The sequence below is a fragment of the Podarcis bocagei genome (genome assembly GCF_964188305.1).
Source record: "Podarcis bocagei genome assembly, chromosome: 6".
NCBI classification, from domain to species: Eukaryota; Metazoa; Chordata; class Lepidosauria; order Squamata; family Lacertidae; genus Podarcis; species Podarcis bocagei.
The window spans coordinates 95,171,129-95,190,079 of NC_138130.1; the positions used below are offsets into that span (position 1 = coordinate 95,171,129).

Sequence of the window (18,951 nt, forward strand, 5' to 3'; positions counted from 1 at the left end):
TGCTTTTTTCCTGGGCCCCTCTGCCTCCCATTAACCACAGCTGTAGAAGAAGCCTCAGTCTATTTCTGCAACTAAGGTGCAGTGCGTGGTGAGTTGGGTCACAGAGAATGTTTGTTCTGAGCTCAGTCTCACATGCACCCTCCGACACACACATTCAGCTCATTGCATTGGGGAAAGAATGAGTGGCAAAGGTTCTCATAAGTTCTCTGCTCTGCTCCCTGTTTCCTGCTGCAGTTTTTTGTAGGTTGCTCTTAATGTAAAGGTGCAGTCTTGATGGCAGCAGCAAAGGGGTGTGCACAAGCTTGCGATTTGACCAGGATTGTAGTTCCAAGGATACAAACAGCCATCAGGAGTCCAACAGGAAACCTGTTTTATTAGCATTAACTTCGCTTATTCCATTGCTGAAATAAACTATACTGTAAACAAAAGGCCATTCCTAGTAACTCTGGTCAGGATAGATTTTGATCACTTATTCTTCAGAAAAGAGGCTCTTCATCCCCTTCTATAGCATATGACACAAAAAGTGAAGGACTGCAGAGCTGGTAAAATCTGCACGTGTTTTTGGCAACATCATTAAAAATGACCTTGGCTGCTTTGGGCATTATTGATATATACCGTTGACACACTAAAGTAAGCAAGTTTATATTTTTCTTTACAGGTTGTTGTTTTCTTTTTCTTGAGTGATACGATCCTTCATAGTGTGCAGAACAGCCTTTTTCCCTTTCATGTTACCTTCATTGTGCTGTTTTCATCCTGTCTTTAGCCAAACATGGTTAAGGCCTATATCTTATTAAATCTATTTGTTGTTACAGCAAGTGGGGATAGACAGAGGAGACATACCAGATCTTTCTCAGGTAGATGATTTTATGCATTTGTCATGCATGTCCGTTTGGCCTTTCATAATCAGAAGACCTTGGTGTAATCACTAATGCTTTAATTGGTTGTTAAATTGGAGGGTTTTTTTAAAAAAATGGGGTTTGAATCTGTTGTTGGTTCCATCGTCAGTTGCTCTGTTTCAAAGCTAATGATCCTTGCTAAACTACTATACTTTGAAGCAGTAGATTGCTAAATTTTTTAATTAGTTTAAATTCTGCAGTAGAGATGCAGCTATCTATATAAGCATTTGCACCCAAAATAATAATTTAGGTTGGCAAAGATTAATAGTGCATTAACATGTTTATGTGGCTTAGTAGCTGCTTTCAAGTTTTACCCTTGGAACATAGAGTGACTACTCATTCATGAATGTGCCATTTTTTCCTTGTGCTGTCCTTTTGTATTTCTCTTCAATGCATGGGTGGTTGTTGTTTTTTAAAAAATGTGCAATCTAGGGCCATGTGTACCATGCAGCATTTTAAATAAAATTTCGGTGATGGTGCTGTTAAGAGCTGCTGCCTGTATTTACCTGCTTATTGTTGAATTCTTTGCGACTGGAGGACCTGACATTTTTTGCCTTCAATTTCTCAAAGGCTACTGATTTTCTTTTGTAGGCACCAAGCAGCCTTCTTGATGCATTGGAACAGCACTTAGCCTCCTTAGAAGGAAAGAAAATCAAAGACTCTACTGCTGCAAGCAGGCATGTTTTAAATTCTCCCTGTAGTTGGCACCATATGTTGGGCAATGCTTGAATATTCCTCAAATATGCTTCACATGTGTCCTTGTTTGTAAAAATCGAAAGAATGTTACGTGTTCAGGTGTTCTTATCTGGGTGCAGTCATGGTAACACAACACCCTCTGTTATTTCCAAATATGAACATTTCCTACGTGGCCATTTACGTTTTCCCAAACATCAAATATAAATGTAATAGGTGATGTAATTAACACCAGTTGATTTCAGCAAATCTAAAGTGTAATGGTTTGAGTTTCAAGCTGGGACCTGGGAGACCAAGATTCAGCCAGGGTTCAAATCCCTGGGTGACCTTGACCAGTCAGTCTTTCAGCCTAACCTGCCTCACTGGGTTGCTAGCATAAGAAGAGGGAGGGAGAACCATGCATGCCACCTTGAGCTCATTGGAAGGCAAGGCAGGATATGCTGCATGACTTGGCTGGATGCAGCCTGCAACTGCTAGAAGAACTCAACCTGCTTATCTCTGCAAACCAACCACAACAGCAGTGCCGAAGGTTGTGGCAGCAGCTTTCTCTTGCCTTTGTCACCAATATAGCATTGGTCACACACTTTGAAATGAACTGATATAGCTTCTAGACTTCAGGACCAGTAAGGAAAATGCATGTGATCTAGGCTAGACTGAAGTGGTGTCTAACAGCGCTATGTCATTTTATCTCTCGGAAGTCCTAGAGATTGTGTGCTGCTTTGACTTTGTTTGTACAATCAGGCCAAGTGTGGCACATTCCATTGTGAATAAACTGAATCCTGAAATAGACGGAGCATGGCTGACTTCAAGTGTTTCCATCAAATTGCCCTTCCATCAAATATGTACAATCTGTACAGAAACACAGGCAAAATCTGCTTCCCAGGGTTAAGTCTACAAAAGAAAAAAGAGTCTTGTATGTTTATAGGTTGGGGAAAAACAAATTGGAGCTCTGTTGAGCATCTTTCTCTGTTGTGTCGTCTGTATAACTGCCAGGTTTCCTTCTGTCAACTTTTCCTAGGGCTACCACTCTTTCCAATGCAGTCTCCTCCCTCGCAAGCACCGGCCTGTCGCTCACCAAAGTAGATGAAAGGGAAAAACAAGCCGCACTAGAGGAAGAGCAGGCACGTTTAAAAGCTTTAAAGGTGGGCATGATTTTTCCTTTGTACTGAGTGTGGTATATAGGCTGCCTAATGGTTGCACAGCAAGTATGAGGGACCTCAAAGCTCTCTGTCTAGCGCTGAACTCTGCCATCCCCTCCAGGACACACCCTTCGCTTGCCTTGCTCTGCATCCTCCCCTATTGCTTGTGCTTCTGAACTATGATAATACCTCTTGCTTGCCTGGATAGAGGGAGCTGTATGTCTGACCACACTCACCACTGTATGGAAAAAGATTTCCCACCCTTAGTATATACAGTGTTCAAAGACGAAAAAGCAGGCTGTGTATATAAAACAGTGGGTCACAGTTGACAAGGATGGCTTGTTCACATTCATTTAAAAGCTGCCTATGAATACTTGGGTGGTTGGAACAAGCTTTCTGTCTCCCAAAAGTTGGGGGCTATATATATATATGAAATTAGGAGTAGAATATAGGATTATTATTTTCAAAGCCTTTAGCCTGAATTTTTTGTATACTGGACTACTGGGTCACACAGAGAACCATTTATAAGAAAATGTAAAACCACAACAATGTACACTGTTGCTCATTTGTAGTTTGCCTGCCCCCTTTTAGAGGTCTTAATAGAGCTATTTGAGGGCTTTGTTCTGCTTAACTTTATCAACTGCCTAAGCTAAAAAAACCCCTTTGTTTTTTAAAATTGTCTTTATTTCCCATCAGGAACAACGTCTAAAAGAACTTGCAAAGAAACCTCATAACTCCTTAACAACAGCCTCCTCTCCTGTGTCTAATGCAGCAGGAAGCATAATGACTACACCAGCCATTGACATGTTTTCCACACCTAGTTCTTCAAACAGGTATGCCCTTGATATATGTCAGAACTGCTCATAATTGGGGGGGGGGAATGCTTCTAGGCAGAGTACATCCTTAAAATGAGACTGTTCTGTGGATTTTATTTATTGTGTAGTTCTTTGGCTTTGACATAAGCTAACCGTAAGGTTTGTTTATCTAGTGCCAAGGGAGAATAAGCCAAACATCCTGGTTAAATGTATAAGAAAGGCAATGATGCTTGAATGCTTAAGTATGCAACTGCTCAGGACACTCTTGCGTTATCAGGAAAGAGTAGAACTATGCTGTAATTTGTAGGGTTTTTTTCAGTGGTCCAGAGCTACATCTTTTTAACAGTGTCACAACCTTCATTCAATACCTCTGAGCCTGTCAGTATAAACTGTCCTATGCAATTAAAGATCCTTAGGATTTTGGATTTTTTGTTTTTGCATTAAACAGGTTATGGGCAGGGGTTAACAATATTCAGTGCACACTGCTGATCCAGCATTGATGATCTACAAAAGTATGAGACGCTCCATTGTGCAAACACACATGTATTCTCTAGATCAGTGCTTCTCAAGCTATCTGATGTGGTGGACCACCTCCAATTCGCCAGGGACTGTTACCATATTTGGTCCCTTTAGCTTCCCATCTAACCTGGGTTGTGGTGGTCACTGGGGATTGGCAGCTGATGGGGCATGGACTGGCACCAGTCTGTGGACCACCACTTTGAGTAGCACTGCTCCAAACTCTATAAAGCCTCTCAAAAAGATGTAAAACTGGAGTTTTAATATGAAATTGATTGCAGTGAAAAGCACTGTGTGTTCTGGTGCCACATGGATACCATCACCAGCAATTGTGGACTTGACCTATGAGCACTGCTTTGTTATAGAAGTGCTGGAGGAGAACAGTACAACAGTCAGTGTACTGTTGATGCAGTCTGATACACAGAATGGTTTGCGTGGTGGGACCTCACAATATGACTGTGTGCACTGTTGCTTTGACTCTAAGCAGCAAAAATAAACATGAGTTTAGCCCAACCAAATGAATGCTTCATTACATCTGCATTTCTGCAAACTGCAAAACTTGCAGCATAGCCTTTAAAAACAGAAGAATTATTGGCAAATGAAACCTCCTAAGTATCTGTGTGAATCTCCCACTTGTGCTATATATTCAGTGCAACTAGTAGGAGCAATAAACCTGTGCTAGCATGTGAAGAACCACACAACTAATTTGATGAGCCCAGGGAGTCATTGTGCTTTTGTCACTCCAATGGTATGCCTCCCTCCTTCCAAATAATACCTTACAGCAGGCTGCCTTTGATACTGGAAAGAGATTGGGGTGGCTGCGGTTCCAAAAGGAAAAAGTCAATCCCTCTGGGCATGTTGATGCCTCCTTTTGATCCTGGCCTTGAATATCCAGTGAGCTAAATTCTGCCACATTTCATGCATGCATACACATTCCATTTAGGAAAACACTATGATAGTTTGAATAGCTTTGCTAAGTTTTATGAAAGAAAGGCAATGTTGCTCAAGTCTTTGATAGTTGCCCTCATCTGTTTCCATAGTACATCAAAGCTGCCAAATGACCTCCTTGATTTGCAGCCAAGCTTTCATCCGGCTGTGCATCCTATATCCTCTGCGCCACAAGTAGGAGGGACCTGGGGAGGTAAGAAACTGACACTTAAATCCCAGTTTTGGTTACTTCATAGTCACTCATAACCATCAGTAATATTTCATAGACTCTTAAGCTTTCCTGCCTTGTTAAATTAGGTAAAAGGATTTTTTAAAAAATGTATGGGGCAGATAATTCTTCACACCGTATTTTGAAGGATTGGAAACAAAACATGGTGTTATCATAGCACATAGCTTAACTTCCTGTTCAGCCCCAATCATAGTTGTATCTTTGTAGTCATTGTGAGTTATTGTGAGCCTTGATTTCAGGTAAGTCTGGACTATGGAGCGAAGTCCAGAGTATCAGAATGATTCACCTTTGCTCTGCAAACACTAATTTGAAATGCTTGCAGGGCCATCTGATTTCCTGTAAAATCTTACGTGAACATCCCAGAGCTGGTGCATTGCACAGGCCTTGCCTCCAAAGACAGACAGCTTAGAAGCTCCTTACATGCTGGGCCACCCCTGACACAAAAGAGCTCTCCACCTTCCCTGGATTTAACTTGCACAGTTTCAACAAGCCTGCCTTCATGTGTGTATGGCTAAAATCACACAAGTCAAATGTGCATAAGATGTGACCTACCGTGTTGCACTTTTCAGTTGCTTAAGCCATTCAGATTAAATTAAGCCATTTAATACGTTGGGTAATACCTCAACACCCCCCCCCAGTGTAATATCAATCAATCATTTTATTTGTATGCTGCCTTTCCAAAATTAAAACCATGGTCAAGGCATCTGTGTACTAGGCAAAGTTGCTCATGTTGGGGCTTCATTCCCTCAAACGAGCCTTCTTGCAGCAATGCACCTTCTATCATGTCCACTGCCCCACCCCCCGGAAGTATATGCAGTAATTTGGCCAAGTTGCCTTTAATACTTGTCCTTTCTTGTTCATAGCTTTGACAGCTTTGCACTCTTTTTTGTGGGATAGTGGAGGGCCAGGCAAGATGGTAGACATGTTTTTCTGGTAGCTTCGTTCATGCTTGTAGTTGCTGAAGTAGAATAAGCCTATTCTGTTTTTGCGGACAAATCCTTGCTGAAAATGTTAACTAGAATTATTTAGAAATGGGTAGAATTTTCTGTATGAAGAATGTAAGCCTGCTTTTCAGGGTTTTTCTTTCAGAAGATGGTAGATCATGTTCAGATCTCTCCCCCCTCTTTTTTTTATCACTTGATAAATAAGTTCTACTTAAATGTAATCCGTACAGCAGAAGTGGGAAATCTTTTGAGCCCAAGGGCCATATTTGATCATGGACAACCTTTGAGGGGCCAGAAGCAGCAGTGGGTGGGCCAGCAAATGTGGCTCTTGCCATTGTGCAGTCAGCTGCAGTAGCCACAAAGAGGTTTCTTTGTGTATGCACACATCTCTTCATCTCAGCAAACATCATCACAGTTCATGGCCACTTTTCAGCCAGGCAAAAGTATTTGAGGAGGGTGTAGCAGAGGCGTGGTGGGATGGCACAGCATGGACAGAGTCCTGAGGAGAGAGGCCCAGAACGCTACATTTGTCCTCCAGGCTTGAGGTTTTGCACCCCTGTCCTATAGCTGTGATTGGCAATTTGTTTTTCATTACCGTTGTGCAGGAAGTAAACTTCTCAGCTGTTTTACATCTTGTTTTGGGGGTATCAGAAAATGGTTTTGAGAGGTGGTTCTGACCTGGAAGTTAAAGTACAGCCCAGGAAACAGAAATGTGAGGGAGGAAAGAAATGTAACAAATTATGGGAAACAGAAATTTAAACAAAACTCTACTACCCTTATGATTGACCAAGAGTTTGAAGGAGAGTGGAAGCAAGTTTGAGTGGGTTGGTTGGTTAGAGTTGGAGCACGCTTGGCCAATTTAAGGCTTCATTCAGAAATAAGACAAAATGGAGAGGGCTGTGGTAAGACTCCAGAAACTGAACAGAGCAGGCTGGAAACAGCTTTACTGCTACACACTGAACAGGGAAATAGTTTAGACAAGGTTTAGCTGGATGCATTTGCTTATACGTTTATTTGGTCTTCTGGTTGACTGATTAGAAAAAAAACCTCTCTAAATTACTACCTTACAGAAAACCTTTAGTACAAACCACATTTTTTTTTTGTCTGATGTCTTGTTTTGTCTGCAGTCTTCTTCATCCCACACCTAACTTCCTCACCATCCTATCTAGTAAAGAGAGCTGGTTGGGCCACTAAATGCTGTTCCAGAGGCAATCAGGGATAAAAAATCATCCGCTTAGTAATAGCAGTGAAGACCAAAGGAGAGGTTGGGTTAGCCGAGTTACTCTCCTCCTCCTCATAGTGCAGGCTGCAGCCTGTGCCATCACATTGTGTTTTGAACTGAGTGAGGGCTGCATGACTTTAGCCTAAATATTAATTCTCTAGCAGCTTTATCACACCATATTAAACCATAGTTAATAGTTTACCATGAATGGGCAGGTGGCTTCTGCTTTGCTCCTCCCCCAGCGCATGCAGGAGCAGCAAACCATGACTCCTTAGTGTTGCTTCCATACCAGAGATGGTGGCTTGCTTTGCTACATACCGCAATGTTAAATCAAGGTTTGTCTTGACTTACCAGTTGTGTTTTGTTTAAGTGAAACAAGCCACAATCCCCAGTTGGTTGAGCCAGGGATCATGGTTTGTTGCTTCTGCGAGGGAGGGGGGTGAAGTCGGAGTGATCTGTGCATAACTGCGAACTATGGTTTACCATGGTGTGTGAACTGAGCCCAGAAGTCAAAACTTGAACAGCAAGGGTTTTTTTTTAGAACTTGAGAGATAAAAAGGCATTTAAGAAAGGAAATTGTATGGGCATAGTGAGGGCTCATGGCAAATCTTGGGGAAAGCCCAGGGGCTGGGGGTGGATGATCCAAGTTGGAGGTGCTGCACTGAAGGGATTCTTCTATATCAAAGGTGTTGTGCAGTATGTTGTAGGTGGATTCTGACTTCCAGAGACCAGAGTATTAAGACAAGTGTCCTTTTCAGGAAATACCTGAATCAAGATAACTTAAAGAATGCCTGTTACCTCTTGCCAATAAGCCATTCATGTAGGTGTTGGGGGGAAATGCAAACTGATACTCTTAAAGCAAAACTGACTTACAGAACTGCTTATGCCGTTCCTGATTACTAATGCACAGCTAACCTGGTCCCCCACCCCCTTTCCTCTTCTTCTCCTTCTTGCTCTGCTTGGACTGCACAGATCCTTTCACTTCTACTGCTGACGCTGTTGATGATGCCGTTCCAAGCCTAAATCCTTTCCTCACAAAATCTAGCGATCACCTCTCTGTCTCTTCTGACGTACTACCCACTTTCACTTCTAGGACACCAACTCATGAGATGTTCGTTGGTAATGTACCATCTGACTGGCTTTTCCCTTTCTCTTAACTATCAGACTATTCTGGGCAAATTTAGGATTTTCAAAAGAGAGAAAAGAGTTTGAGTTCACTTCCCAGTTGTAAATACATGACCTACAGAATGTAGTGCAGTGGTAGCTGTGTAAATTCAGATGGGCAACTACTTAGGGACTGAGGGTGGAGAGAGGAGACTTTATATTCCTTCCCAGCTTTATTGTTTTATCTAATATTTGTAAAACAACAACAAAAACAACAACACCCAGAGGTTACTGAATTGGGGACAGTTCCCCCCTAAAAGCAGGCAAGCCTTTCTACAGGCATATCAACTACAGTGTTGCTCATCTAAATGAGCCACATATACTGTGTACAGTATGCAGTCCATGGGGTAATATTTATGTCCAGCTATGTACCCATGGCCACATGGAGTTTCCATTCCAAGCTAGATGTGGCACAATTTGACCTCCAGAAGCGTAAATTCTAAGATTACCATGTCATCGTATGACTTTCGATTTAACTCTTTCTGGTTCTCTAGATCGCTTCAATCCATTTACTGAATCAAACCCCTTTGTGGAAACCAAATATGCATCCACTTTTCAGCTCTGTCACTTTACTTCAGGTATAATACAAATGCCTTGAGGGTTTTACACTTGCTTGTTTTCAGAGGTGTAAAACATGGCATTTGATTATGTTTCCCCCCCTGTCTTTAGATAGTGTAAAATCTTCCCTTTTTTTAGAAGTTGTTGCTAGATTGCTTGTGTGTGTGTTATAGGTCACGTAGTTGTTGTCTTAACTTAGTGTCCAAATAATTTGTTAAGCAGATAAGAGTGTCCTGTTCCTTTCTTTCTGTAACTGTTCCTTCTTTGCTCTTCTGCTTCCTATGCCTTTATCAGATTCTTTTTGTGGTCCTCAAGCTTATCCTCCTAACACTTCCCATTTCCGCAGTGAGCCCTCAACTGTAGCTGGCCTATTTGGAGGTAGGTAAGAGGCTTTTGAAGCCCAGGAACTTGGTTTAATTATGTAAACTTGGGTAAAATTATGCAGACATGCCCATTTCAGTTTGTAAGCAAGCTGGAGAGTTGTACAGTATGCATTTCGTCAGCTGATAAACACTTAAAAATAATTCCAAAACTGAAGCATCAAAATGGGTCCAACTTGTTTTTAAAAATAACTTAGCCTGTCCTTGCTGAAAAGGTTGCAAATCTAAAGACTGCTTTAATCAGTTTTTCCACTGTACAGTGGTGCCTCGCAAGACGAAAAGAATCCGTTCTGTGATTCTCTTCGTCTAGCGGTTTTTTCGTCTTGTGAAGCAAGCCCATTGACGGATTAGCGGATTAGCGCTATTAGCGGCTTTTAGCAGCTTATCTGCTGATCGGATCAGCTGATAAGCGGCTTAGCGGCTTAGAAAAAAGGGGGGGAAGGGAAAAAACCAGCAGGAACTTGCAAGACATTGTCGTCTTGCGAAGCAAGCCCATAGGAAATTCGTTTTGCGAAGCACCTCCAAAACGGAAAACTCTTTCGTCTAGCGAGTTTTCCGTCTTGCGAGGCATTCGTCTTGCGGGGCACCACTGTATCACTTTTTGGTCGTGGAAAATCACAGATTGAAATGAGTGGCAATTGACAGCGATTTGGCGGGTGCACTTCTAAAGCACCCAGCATTACATTATAACTTAAAGCCACTGTCTTTATTTTCATTTATCCTGAAAATGTTTTAGCTTTAATTATAAGAACTTTGCAAACATTGATCCCATAAAACAGGCAAATTGCACAAAACAGGCACATTGGCCTTCTCATTAAGTTGTGTGTGTGTGTGTGTCTGTGTGTGTGTCTGTGTGTGTGTCTGTGTCCTTATCCTTGTCCTTGTTCGTGTCCTTGTCCTTGCAAGCATGCACTGCTCTCTCTGAAATGGGCCAACTGTACTTAGTGCAACAAGTTCCCTTGTGGAACAGTGCCCAGTGCTGTTTTTGATTTAGCCATCACAGTCCTAGCGCAATACATGTGCCAGTCTTGAGAACTTAAGGACCATTTGGATCAGATCAAAGTCCATCTTGGGATGCTCACAAGCAAGAGTGTGGTAGTGATGACCTCCCCTTGTTCCTCATTGAAGTTTGATCCATTTCTGTCTTGATTATCAATAGCCAGTAATGAGAACTGAAGCATCTTGTTATAACAAATTCTGTTGCGTTTTGCCTTTTATCCTGAATCTGCTGAAATTTCACTGGCTGCCTCTCATGCTATAGTCAGTGCCTAACTTCCAGTGTTCTGCTGGTCAATACTGTTCATCACTATTAAATTCTATTGTGCCCCTGTTGTTTCTTCTAAACTGTCTTCAGTTTTCCTTTGTAGGGAAAAATGCTGCATCCTGTAGTGACTTTAGTGCCTCTCTTCTGTGCTATCTACAGCTTCATAAACTAGGCTGGGGGAGCAACCAGAGTTGCTCACACTATACAAGATGTTGAAAGGACCATATGTTTATATAATAAATGTGTATTTCAGTCCCTTGCCACCTTGGTCCACCTTCATGTTTCCCATTTCTTCTGTTGCATGGTACTGATCTGATTAGGGGAGCCTTCTGGAGCAGACAGTCTGCATAGGATTTTAGCAGTATAGTGTCTCGTAATAAAATGAGGAAGCCTGGTGCTATATGCAGCTTTAGCATTCTGCCTGAAGAAACTGGTAGCTGCTACATGTTAAACTACCGAATTGCTTTCAGTGCTGAAGTAGCCATAAGCATTCATGTAATACTGCAACTACATGAGGTTTTTTTTTTTTTAAAAAAAAAATAATCTTATCCATTTTAGCAAGAAGTTCCCAAGTCTCTAAAAAGCAAAATAGGTCATATTGGTGCCAGGTAGAAATGAATTTTAAAACACGTGCCTGACCATGCTTATGGGCATTTTATTCAGAATCCTCAAGATTAAAGTAGGTGATATGTAGGTCCTAAGTCCTGTTGATATGTTTGGGATGTAGCAATTTATGTGCCTGGGAAATGTGCTCTCAGATAGTATAGCAGTGGCAAAATTGAATAACTGCACCAGGCCATCTTGTTTTGAAAAATTCTGCCTTAAAGGGCTAAAACGGAAAAGGCTTACTAGTACTGCAGAATTCTTGCTGTGAAGCCTACTCCAGTGTCTTTTTTTTGCAGGGGGGGGGGGAGGTGTTGTTGCTCCTTGCCTATATGCAACATGCAAACTTGAGTCCATCAGTTCTTGCCTCATGGGTTATTCCTCTCCAGTTGCAGTAACATGCAGTTCTGCAAAGAAAGCTTTATTTGCAGGCTCCTTTTCAATGTCTGAATGCCCATAATCCTTTTATGGCTATAGAGCTGCTACTTACATGCAAGTTGAGAGTTCACATACTGCATATAAATAAGTTCTTTTTAAATGTTTTGTTTGTAGGGTTCACCCAGTCTCCTGTTGCTCCATCGCAGCCCTCAGCAGGCCTTAATGTTGACTTTGAGTCTGTGTTTGGCAACAAAACTTCAAATGTACCTGTGGATTCTGGTGGTAGGTCTTTCTTCCTTTCTTTTTAAAGTACCCATTTTTTAAATACTGCTCAAAGATGTGCAGAAATCGCACTGGGTGATGGAACATTTGGTGCCAGCCTTTAAAAAGCTGTTTTGATCTTTTGGCTTGTTAAAAAGGGTTAACGCATTTGTTTTGGATTAAGCTTTCATGGACAACTTCCTATGATGCCTCAACCTTTTCAGAAATCTGATAAAGTAGTTTCTCATCCACAAAAGCTTACGCTACAATAAATCTGTATTGTTGCTTGAGACATTTTACTGAAACAGCAAGGAAGACTAGGCCAGGGCCCTGAAAGGGCCACCAACTTTGCCTTGACTTCTGTGGCAGAAAGACAGCATATAAATGCAATCAATCAATCAATCAATCAATCAATCAGTGTTTTCCTGCTGCTGCCAGTGCTCTTACAATTTCTGTTTGGATCTTGGGTACTGAATGTATGGATTTTCCATTTCTTCACTGCAAAATAACAGTAACAACAATTGCAGCTTTATACCATTTAGACTTTAAAAATACTGATTTTAAGATGTCTCATGCTACATTGATATGGATTCCATTGCCTTTAATGCTACTTGGCTTTTCTTAAAGGGTTTGATGAATTAGGTGGACTCCTAAAACCGACAGTGGCCTCTCAAAACCAGAGTCTTCCAACTTCAAAAGGTCCACCTAACAAGTTAGTGTTGGATGATCTGGATTCATCTTTAGCCAATCTTGTGGGCAGTAAGTATAGCTTATGTAAAGTTTACAGTACCAACTCTTTGGATAATTGAAATAAGTGAATGGACAGCTTCCAATTGTTTATTTCTTGCTTTGTAACAGATCTGGGCATTGGAAATGGAACAACTAAAAAGTGAGTATTTCTCATTGCAGCAGTATGCAGGTGTTTTAACCCATTGAGCACATCTTTGCAGCAATTTTGTACAGCAAATGCAGACTAAGGTTCTTGAGATGAACCTGGCAGGGAGGGTGTAAAACTGCCCCTTTCCTCTCCCAGGTTTTCCATTTCTGAGTAGGATAGAAAATGTCTTTGAGGGGGTGGGAGCAGAACTCTGAATGAGGGAAGCTGTATATGAACAATTAATCTTATCTATCCATATCTTGCAATAAATCAGTTCACCTCAAGATTACAGACTTCTAGGTACCCAAGTCCTATTATCCAGGGACAGTACACTCTCTTTGCCTGCTTTCTTGCTTCTTTCTGCATGTTTGCCTTACATTTGGTCCCTTTGGCCTATTTATGTAAGGCTTGAGCCAATTGTGTGCTGGTGTCTCTAGAGTGCTGTGCATTAATGGATAGTATTTGCCTTCATTTTTATCTATTTTTGGAGGCTTGAACAGGGAGATGTTGAGGTACATAGTTTCAGGATAAGAAATATTGCTCTAACCTTGCCTTGTTTAAACTTAGTTTATTTTTAAACATGTCTGCAAGAAAGGCAGCTAGATTCCCCTCCATCCCCTGGATTTAAGATCTTTTTTCCCTTTTCTTTTCTAAGTGATGTGAACTGGACACAGCCAGGAGAAAAGAAACTAACTGGAGGCTCCAACTGGCAACCCAAAGTTGCACCAACAACAGCATGGAACACTCCAACAATGGTAAGCAGTTGCTGTAGGCATATTGAAAGAATTCCAGCAGCTCAAAATATGCTGTGAAAGTGTAGGAGGGCTATAGGAATTTTGTCAGGAGAGGCAGAGAATCTTAGAACTTATCGTGGGAGCCTAAAACAACCTGACACGTTTCAATTAGGTGATGTTTAATTGGATATTTATTAGCTAGAGTCATCCCAGTGGAGTCAGGCTTGTGTTTTAAGGTTAGCAACCTGGGTACTCAAACATACTGTGCTGATATAGTATCCTTGAGTGATGTAGAGGTCTCGTGGCACTGACAGCCTCGTGACGATTGCACAGAAAAATGTGTATCTAACCTGGACTGCCATACTTGAAACAGGTTGAGGTTTTAATCCATTTGTCTCACAATGTCACTATGATACTTCAATATAAGCATACACAAAAGGGGTTGAGATGAATTTTAAGCATTGATTATATCAGGGATGGGACGGAGGCAACATTCTCTGATGGGCAACTTTCAAGGGCCTGCATGTCAGTGGTAGGTGGAGCCAGAGGCAAAAGTAGGCGGAGCAACACATATTACTATTCCGTTAGTACCATAACTGGAATCTAGCCTGTGTAAACACCAGAGGTTTCTACACATGCATGCAGACAAGAATCATTATCCTAGTTGAAAGATACATTGCAGCCATGTGGAATCACCTGCAGAGCAGGACCACATTTGAGGGACATGGCCACATTTGGCCTCTGGGCCTGAGGTTCCCCACCCCTGGTTCATATGAAGCCAGGAAATAGCTCAGGTGAAATGGGGAAGTCTGGCTTAGTACAAGCAAGGAATGAAGCTTTGGAGCCATCACAAGGGGACGAGTGAAGAAGGAATGCTCAGCCCCAGCACTTGTTCACAGCTTTATGAAACATGTATTAGGAAGCCAGGAAAGATGATTTAAATCAAGCCATAGCCTTAGACCATTTTATTCACAAAGTTTGTGAGAGAGGTTGCACTGGTTTTGTGCAAAGTCAGCCAGTGATTCTGGTTGATACTGGATTTGAACCCAGGTCTCCTTGTGCCAAGTCAATGCCCAATCCACTGCACCATGCTGACTTTTAATAAAGGTACATTCTAATGAGGGAAGCATCATAATTTAAAGTTTTATTTCATCATAAGCCCTGTGAAAGGAGACCTATGTTGGATATTAAGCCTTCACCAGAAACTCTGTATTTTGAGGTGCATTGTTCCTTGAAGCCTGAGCAATCTTTTAAAAGAGAAACAATTGTAGTCTCAGTAGGTCATAAAGGACTTCTAAGGGCAGGAGCCCTCCACATCCCAAAAGTGCTCTAAAAGTTTCCAAGCTGTGACTTCTGCAGATCCATGTGATGGCACAAAAGCCACAAAGGAGGGTTTGAATTGCACTAATAAGATATGGTGTAACTGAAAGCAAGGCAGGGAGCAAAAACTTCATGTCTGATGCTGCCTGTATTGTCATATAACTTGTTAAGAGAAATTGGAAAGAGATGCCTTGTGTGTTCCATCAGTTGCCTTCTTGCTGTTGACTTGCCTGCAGGAAAATAATAATAGGTGACGGTTGCTAGCCTGGTGTATTTTTTTAACATGCTTGGAAGTGGTGGCTCATAATCATTTACCAGTAGGTATATGTGGCTTTTCAAGTAATAAATACTACAACTCTGGGCAGGCATGTGTGACAGGAGAGGATAACTGTTGAAGGAGGGCTAGTGTTAAAAGCTACAGAGAACAGCTTTTTGCCTCTAATACAATCAGGATCAAATGCGTAAGGCCATCTACACTGCTATGAATTAAGCACGTGCTAACTGCTAGACATTCTGGCCTGCCTGTGCTGCTATTTTTGTGCTTTAAAATGGGAACTTAGTGACTGAACTGGGCACCATTCGAGCCATGTGTATTTTGAGATAATGGTCATTTGACAACGACCTTCAAATGCCACTTTCCCACCCAATGTTAGCTGTAACCTTTATAAACTACTTGGGAGAAAGACACTCATAAAAGGAGGGGCAGCTTGAGTACCCTGTCCTTCCCTCCAGACCTCTCCAGCAAATGTTCCAGCCCAGGCACTAGCCCTGTAAGGGAAATCTGATTCAGAGTCCCACTTTTCATTCCTGGAGACGGTTGATTCTAAATGTTTAACAATTTCCTTTTAGGAGCTGTGCTGAACTGCCCTGTGACACAGCTCCTGACTGATAAGTCTCACCTGAAGCTATGAGATTCCTAAATGGTTTTCATGAGCTGTTAGAATAGGAAGGACTAACTCACTTCCATTCATCCTCTGCCTTAACTCTGTTTGTCCTGTTCTGGTTCCCTTGTGAGTGCTTTCCCTTTAATTGGTACCGGTAGATTCCAGTATTTATGGAAAACTTGCCAACACAAAGCATGTGAAAAACATGTACAAATGCAGAGGTCGTGTTGTGGCTTCGTCAACCTTGTCTGTGTCCTTTTTACCAGATGCTTAAGTGGCTTTGGATTACAAAAATTACATTTTGGGGAGGGGTTTGAACTCACTTTTTGACTAAAATGCTCTGTGTGTATATTCTGTTGTGTAAGTACTCATTTCTAATCCAGTGTTATTGCATTATGTAATTGTTCTTCCGGGGGAAAACAGAATGGCATGCATTTTCCACAATACGTAAGTGAACAAAACCTGCAGCCTTTTTTTTTCTTTTTGCAATCAAAACTGGCATGCTGATATTAACCACTACAGCAGAATCTCATAATCCTGCTATTCCACACTTTTTTTCTCTTGAGTTAAGATCTTTGGGCATGACGACAACCTTGAGCAGCTTCTATCTAGCTTATCCAGATCTCAAGGTGTTCTGTGGGCCTCTTTTCTCCAATGATGGCATGGAAAAATACTAAGATGATTTTTCTTGCTTTAAACTCTGCCATTTGCTGCGAGATAGCTGGTGCGTGTGTCTGTATTGCCTTTTTTAAAAATGCATTTGGTGGATAAATCAAACAAAAAAAGGCATTTGTGCGTGTGAAATAACTGCATGAAACTTCACAGGCTTCTGTTCGACTTCACAATTCACTATCTGTAGACTTGATTTCAAATAGGGAGAGACCAATACGTCCCCAAATACTAAACCAAGTGAAAATCCTCACCCATTTGGTTGTGTATCTGAAAGACTTACAACTTTTGAATTATCCTTCAAAGATGGGTGGCATCTCCCTTCAGCACTAAAAGGACAAGTAACAGTGGTTAAAATGACAAGTCAACCTAATTTCTCTTGTGTCAATAAGAGCTAAAGAATGAAGTAACTAATGGGTTTGTTTTCCAAATGTTTTAAGGTAAGTTTATTCATTGACTGTGGGGTGTTCCCTCACTCCCGCTTTTCTACAGCTACCGTGTGTGTGGTTCACCCCATCTGCTTTACACGTGGATATTGCAACTGTGTTGTTTTACATCAAAAATCTTAAGCGACTTTAATTCTTTAGCTCTTAACTATAGTGATCCCAGTTTAGCCCAATTGGTTTCTCCTTCCATGTTACTGTTGGTCTTTCCCTGTATTCTTTTCATTGTGGGGAAAATCCTAAGCCAGCCTTCAGCTCCTAAAAGCCTAGCAAATGTATGGCCATATGTATGCATATGCATAATATTTTGCTTAATGGCTGTATGAATATTAATCATGGTCATTTCATTAACCATGTTAGCCAATAGCAAGTTGGATTCCATTGTCCAGTGTCTATTACAGTTCAAAGGAGTAAACATTTTTGAAACACTGTATGGTTCTTTTCTTCCCATCCCTACCCCAGAAAGTAGGAATATTGTTTTTGGAGAGTTAAATCTCCTACGGAAACAGTTCTTACAGATTAAGGGCATGATACAAAACAATGCTGTTCTATTTGTCCCTAAGCTCAGAGGGTTTGTATAAGAAAAGTTCCAGGATTGCTTGTGCGCATCTATATTTTTCTGCTTTGCCATATTTTTTAGAGATTCCTCCACTTTCTAGGACTTCTGTATGATGCAAGAGTGTCAAAGCCAGAGGGCTTGAGCAGAGTTTCAAAGTAGTTACTTCAAGCAAGAAGCCCAGTTCCTGTAATAGTTGTATTCCATATGGAACTGCAGATTTTTTGAAAAAAGTATCAGTGGTTTGGAGGAGGTGGTAAGCTTCATAAGTTACCCTCCTACTGTGAAGCATCACAATACCTAGCGAACACTCCAGTCTGTCCCCTTCAGATGCTGGGAGGTCTTTTTGGCTGTGATATCTTTGTTAAAATGGGATTTTAACTTGCGAATTAATGTAAAATAACTTCTTGAACTATTTATACTTCCATATAAGTCTCCGGGGCAGCTGACAAGATATGCCAAAACAAACAAACATCGAGTCCTATATGATATAGAAACATGCCAAATTTTAAAACTCCCTATAAATACTGTAAGCAGAAACAAACTTTTTACCCGGTCCTTTTTAGAAAACTCAGAACAGCTCCTGTTCAGACAGGCAGCTGTTTGCTTTATGCTATAGCCTGGGGTGTTCCTTGACTATTCAGCTACTGGTTGCATGAAGCCCATCAAGTGAGGCTTTGTTTGACAGCACTCGACTTGTTGTTTTGCAGAAGCATATTATTATTATTATTATTATTATTATTATTATTATTATTATACAGGATGCAAGGTTCACATTGTCTGTAAAGCAATCCTGGGCCTGAAGTGATGCCCTCCCAACTTACTGGGCACCAGCTATATAGTGTGTTACCTTGTATGTTTGCAGCCATGTTCAGCTAAAGAAAAACTAATGGCTTACCTGCAAGGATGTTACCATGATGCTCAGTGGCCAGTTTCTGGCTCTATCAGATATCAATTGATCAGCTGTCAGAGATGCTCATATTTACAGTCAAAAGCATTTCATTGCTGTTTGTGAAGCCTTTTCCATTTGCATGCAGCTTAAGGTTGTCTCTTTCTCATTAGGCACCACCTGTCATGGCCTATCCTGCTACAACGCCAACAGGAATGATGGGGTATGGAATGGTCAGTAAATGTTTATATTCATTTGAACTATTTTTAGGAGCGCTTTTATCGTAGCTTGTAGTATAACTGCTCTTTCCATTTCCTTTGGGTTTCTGTGTGTGCTTGCAACGCATACGTTGAACAAGATGCCACACACCTGGCAGATTAATTTTAGCCCCACTTGTTTGTTTGTTTTTTGACCTAATCTTAATGTTCTTTACTTCCACCTATTTTCTGGTACAGTGACTACGTTAAAAATAAGTTCCAGAAAGCCTTCGCATTCCTCAATGAGACTATAAGGGTGAAATGAGCTCCTTGAAAAACAGCTTCCCCCACCCCACAAATGTGCAGCCATAC

At 41.3% G+C, this 18,951-nt stretch overlaps 1 protein-coding gene across 8 annotated transcripts in view; it reads left to right on the forward strand.

Moving 5' to 3' along the window:
* The window catches only part of PICALM (phosphatidylinositol binding clathrin assembly protein), a 64,646-nt gene that overhangs the window by 36,290 nt on the left and 9,405 nt on the right, over positions 1 to 18,951 (forward strand). For 3 of the 8 annotated variants that reach the window (XM_081197358.1, XM_081197360.1, XM_081197362.1), the window contains exons 8-20: positions 813 to 854; positions 1,488 to 1,573; positions 2,608 to 2,731; positions 3,425 to 3,561; positions 5,100 to 5,200; positions 8,375 to 8,521; positions 9,419 to 9,502; positions 11,924 to 12,031; positions 12,638 to 12,769; positions 12,869 to 12,899; positions 13,543 to 13,642; positions 16,249 to 16,272; positions 18,556 to 18,615. In XM_081197358.1, coding sequence (XP_081053484.1) covers positions 813 to 854; positions 1,488 to 1,573; positions 2,608 to 2,731; positions 3,425 to 3,561; positions 5,100 to 5,200; positions 8,375 to 8,521; positions 9,419 to 9,502; positions 11,924 to 12,031; positions 12,638 to 12,769; positions 12,869 to 12,899; positions 13,543 to 13,642; positions 16,249 to 16,272; positions 18,556 to 18,615 — 1,176 coding nt within the window. The remainder of the gene's footprint in view (positions 1 to 812; positions 855 to 1,487; positions 1,574 to 2,607; positions 2,732 to 3,424; positions 3,562 to 5,099; positions 5,201 to 8,374; positions 8,522 to 9,418; positions 9,503 to 11,923; positions 12,032 to 12,637; positions 12,770 to 12,868; positions 12,900 to 13,542; positions 13,643 to 16,248; positions 16,273 to 18,555; positions 18,616 to 18,951) is intronic. The other 5 variants (XM_081197359.1, XM_081197363.1, XM_081197361.1 and 2 more) reach the window with 4 other exon arrangements.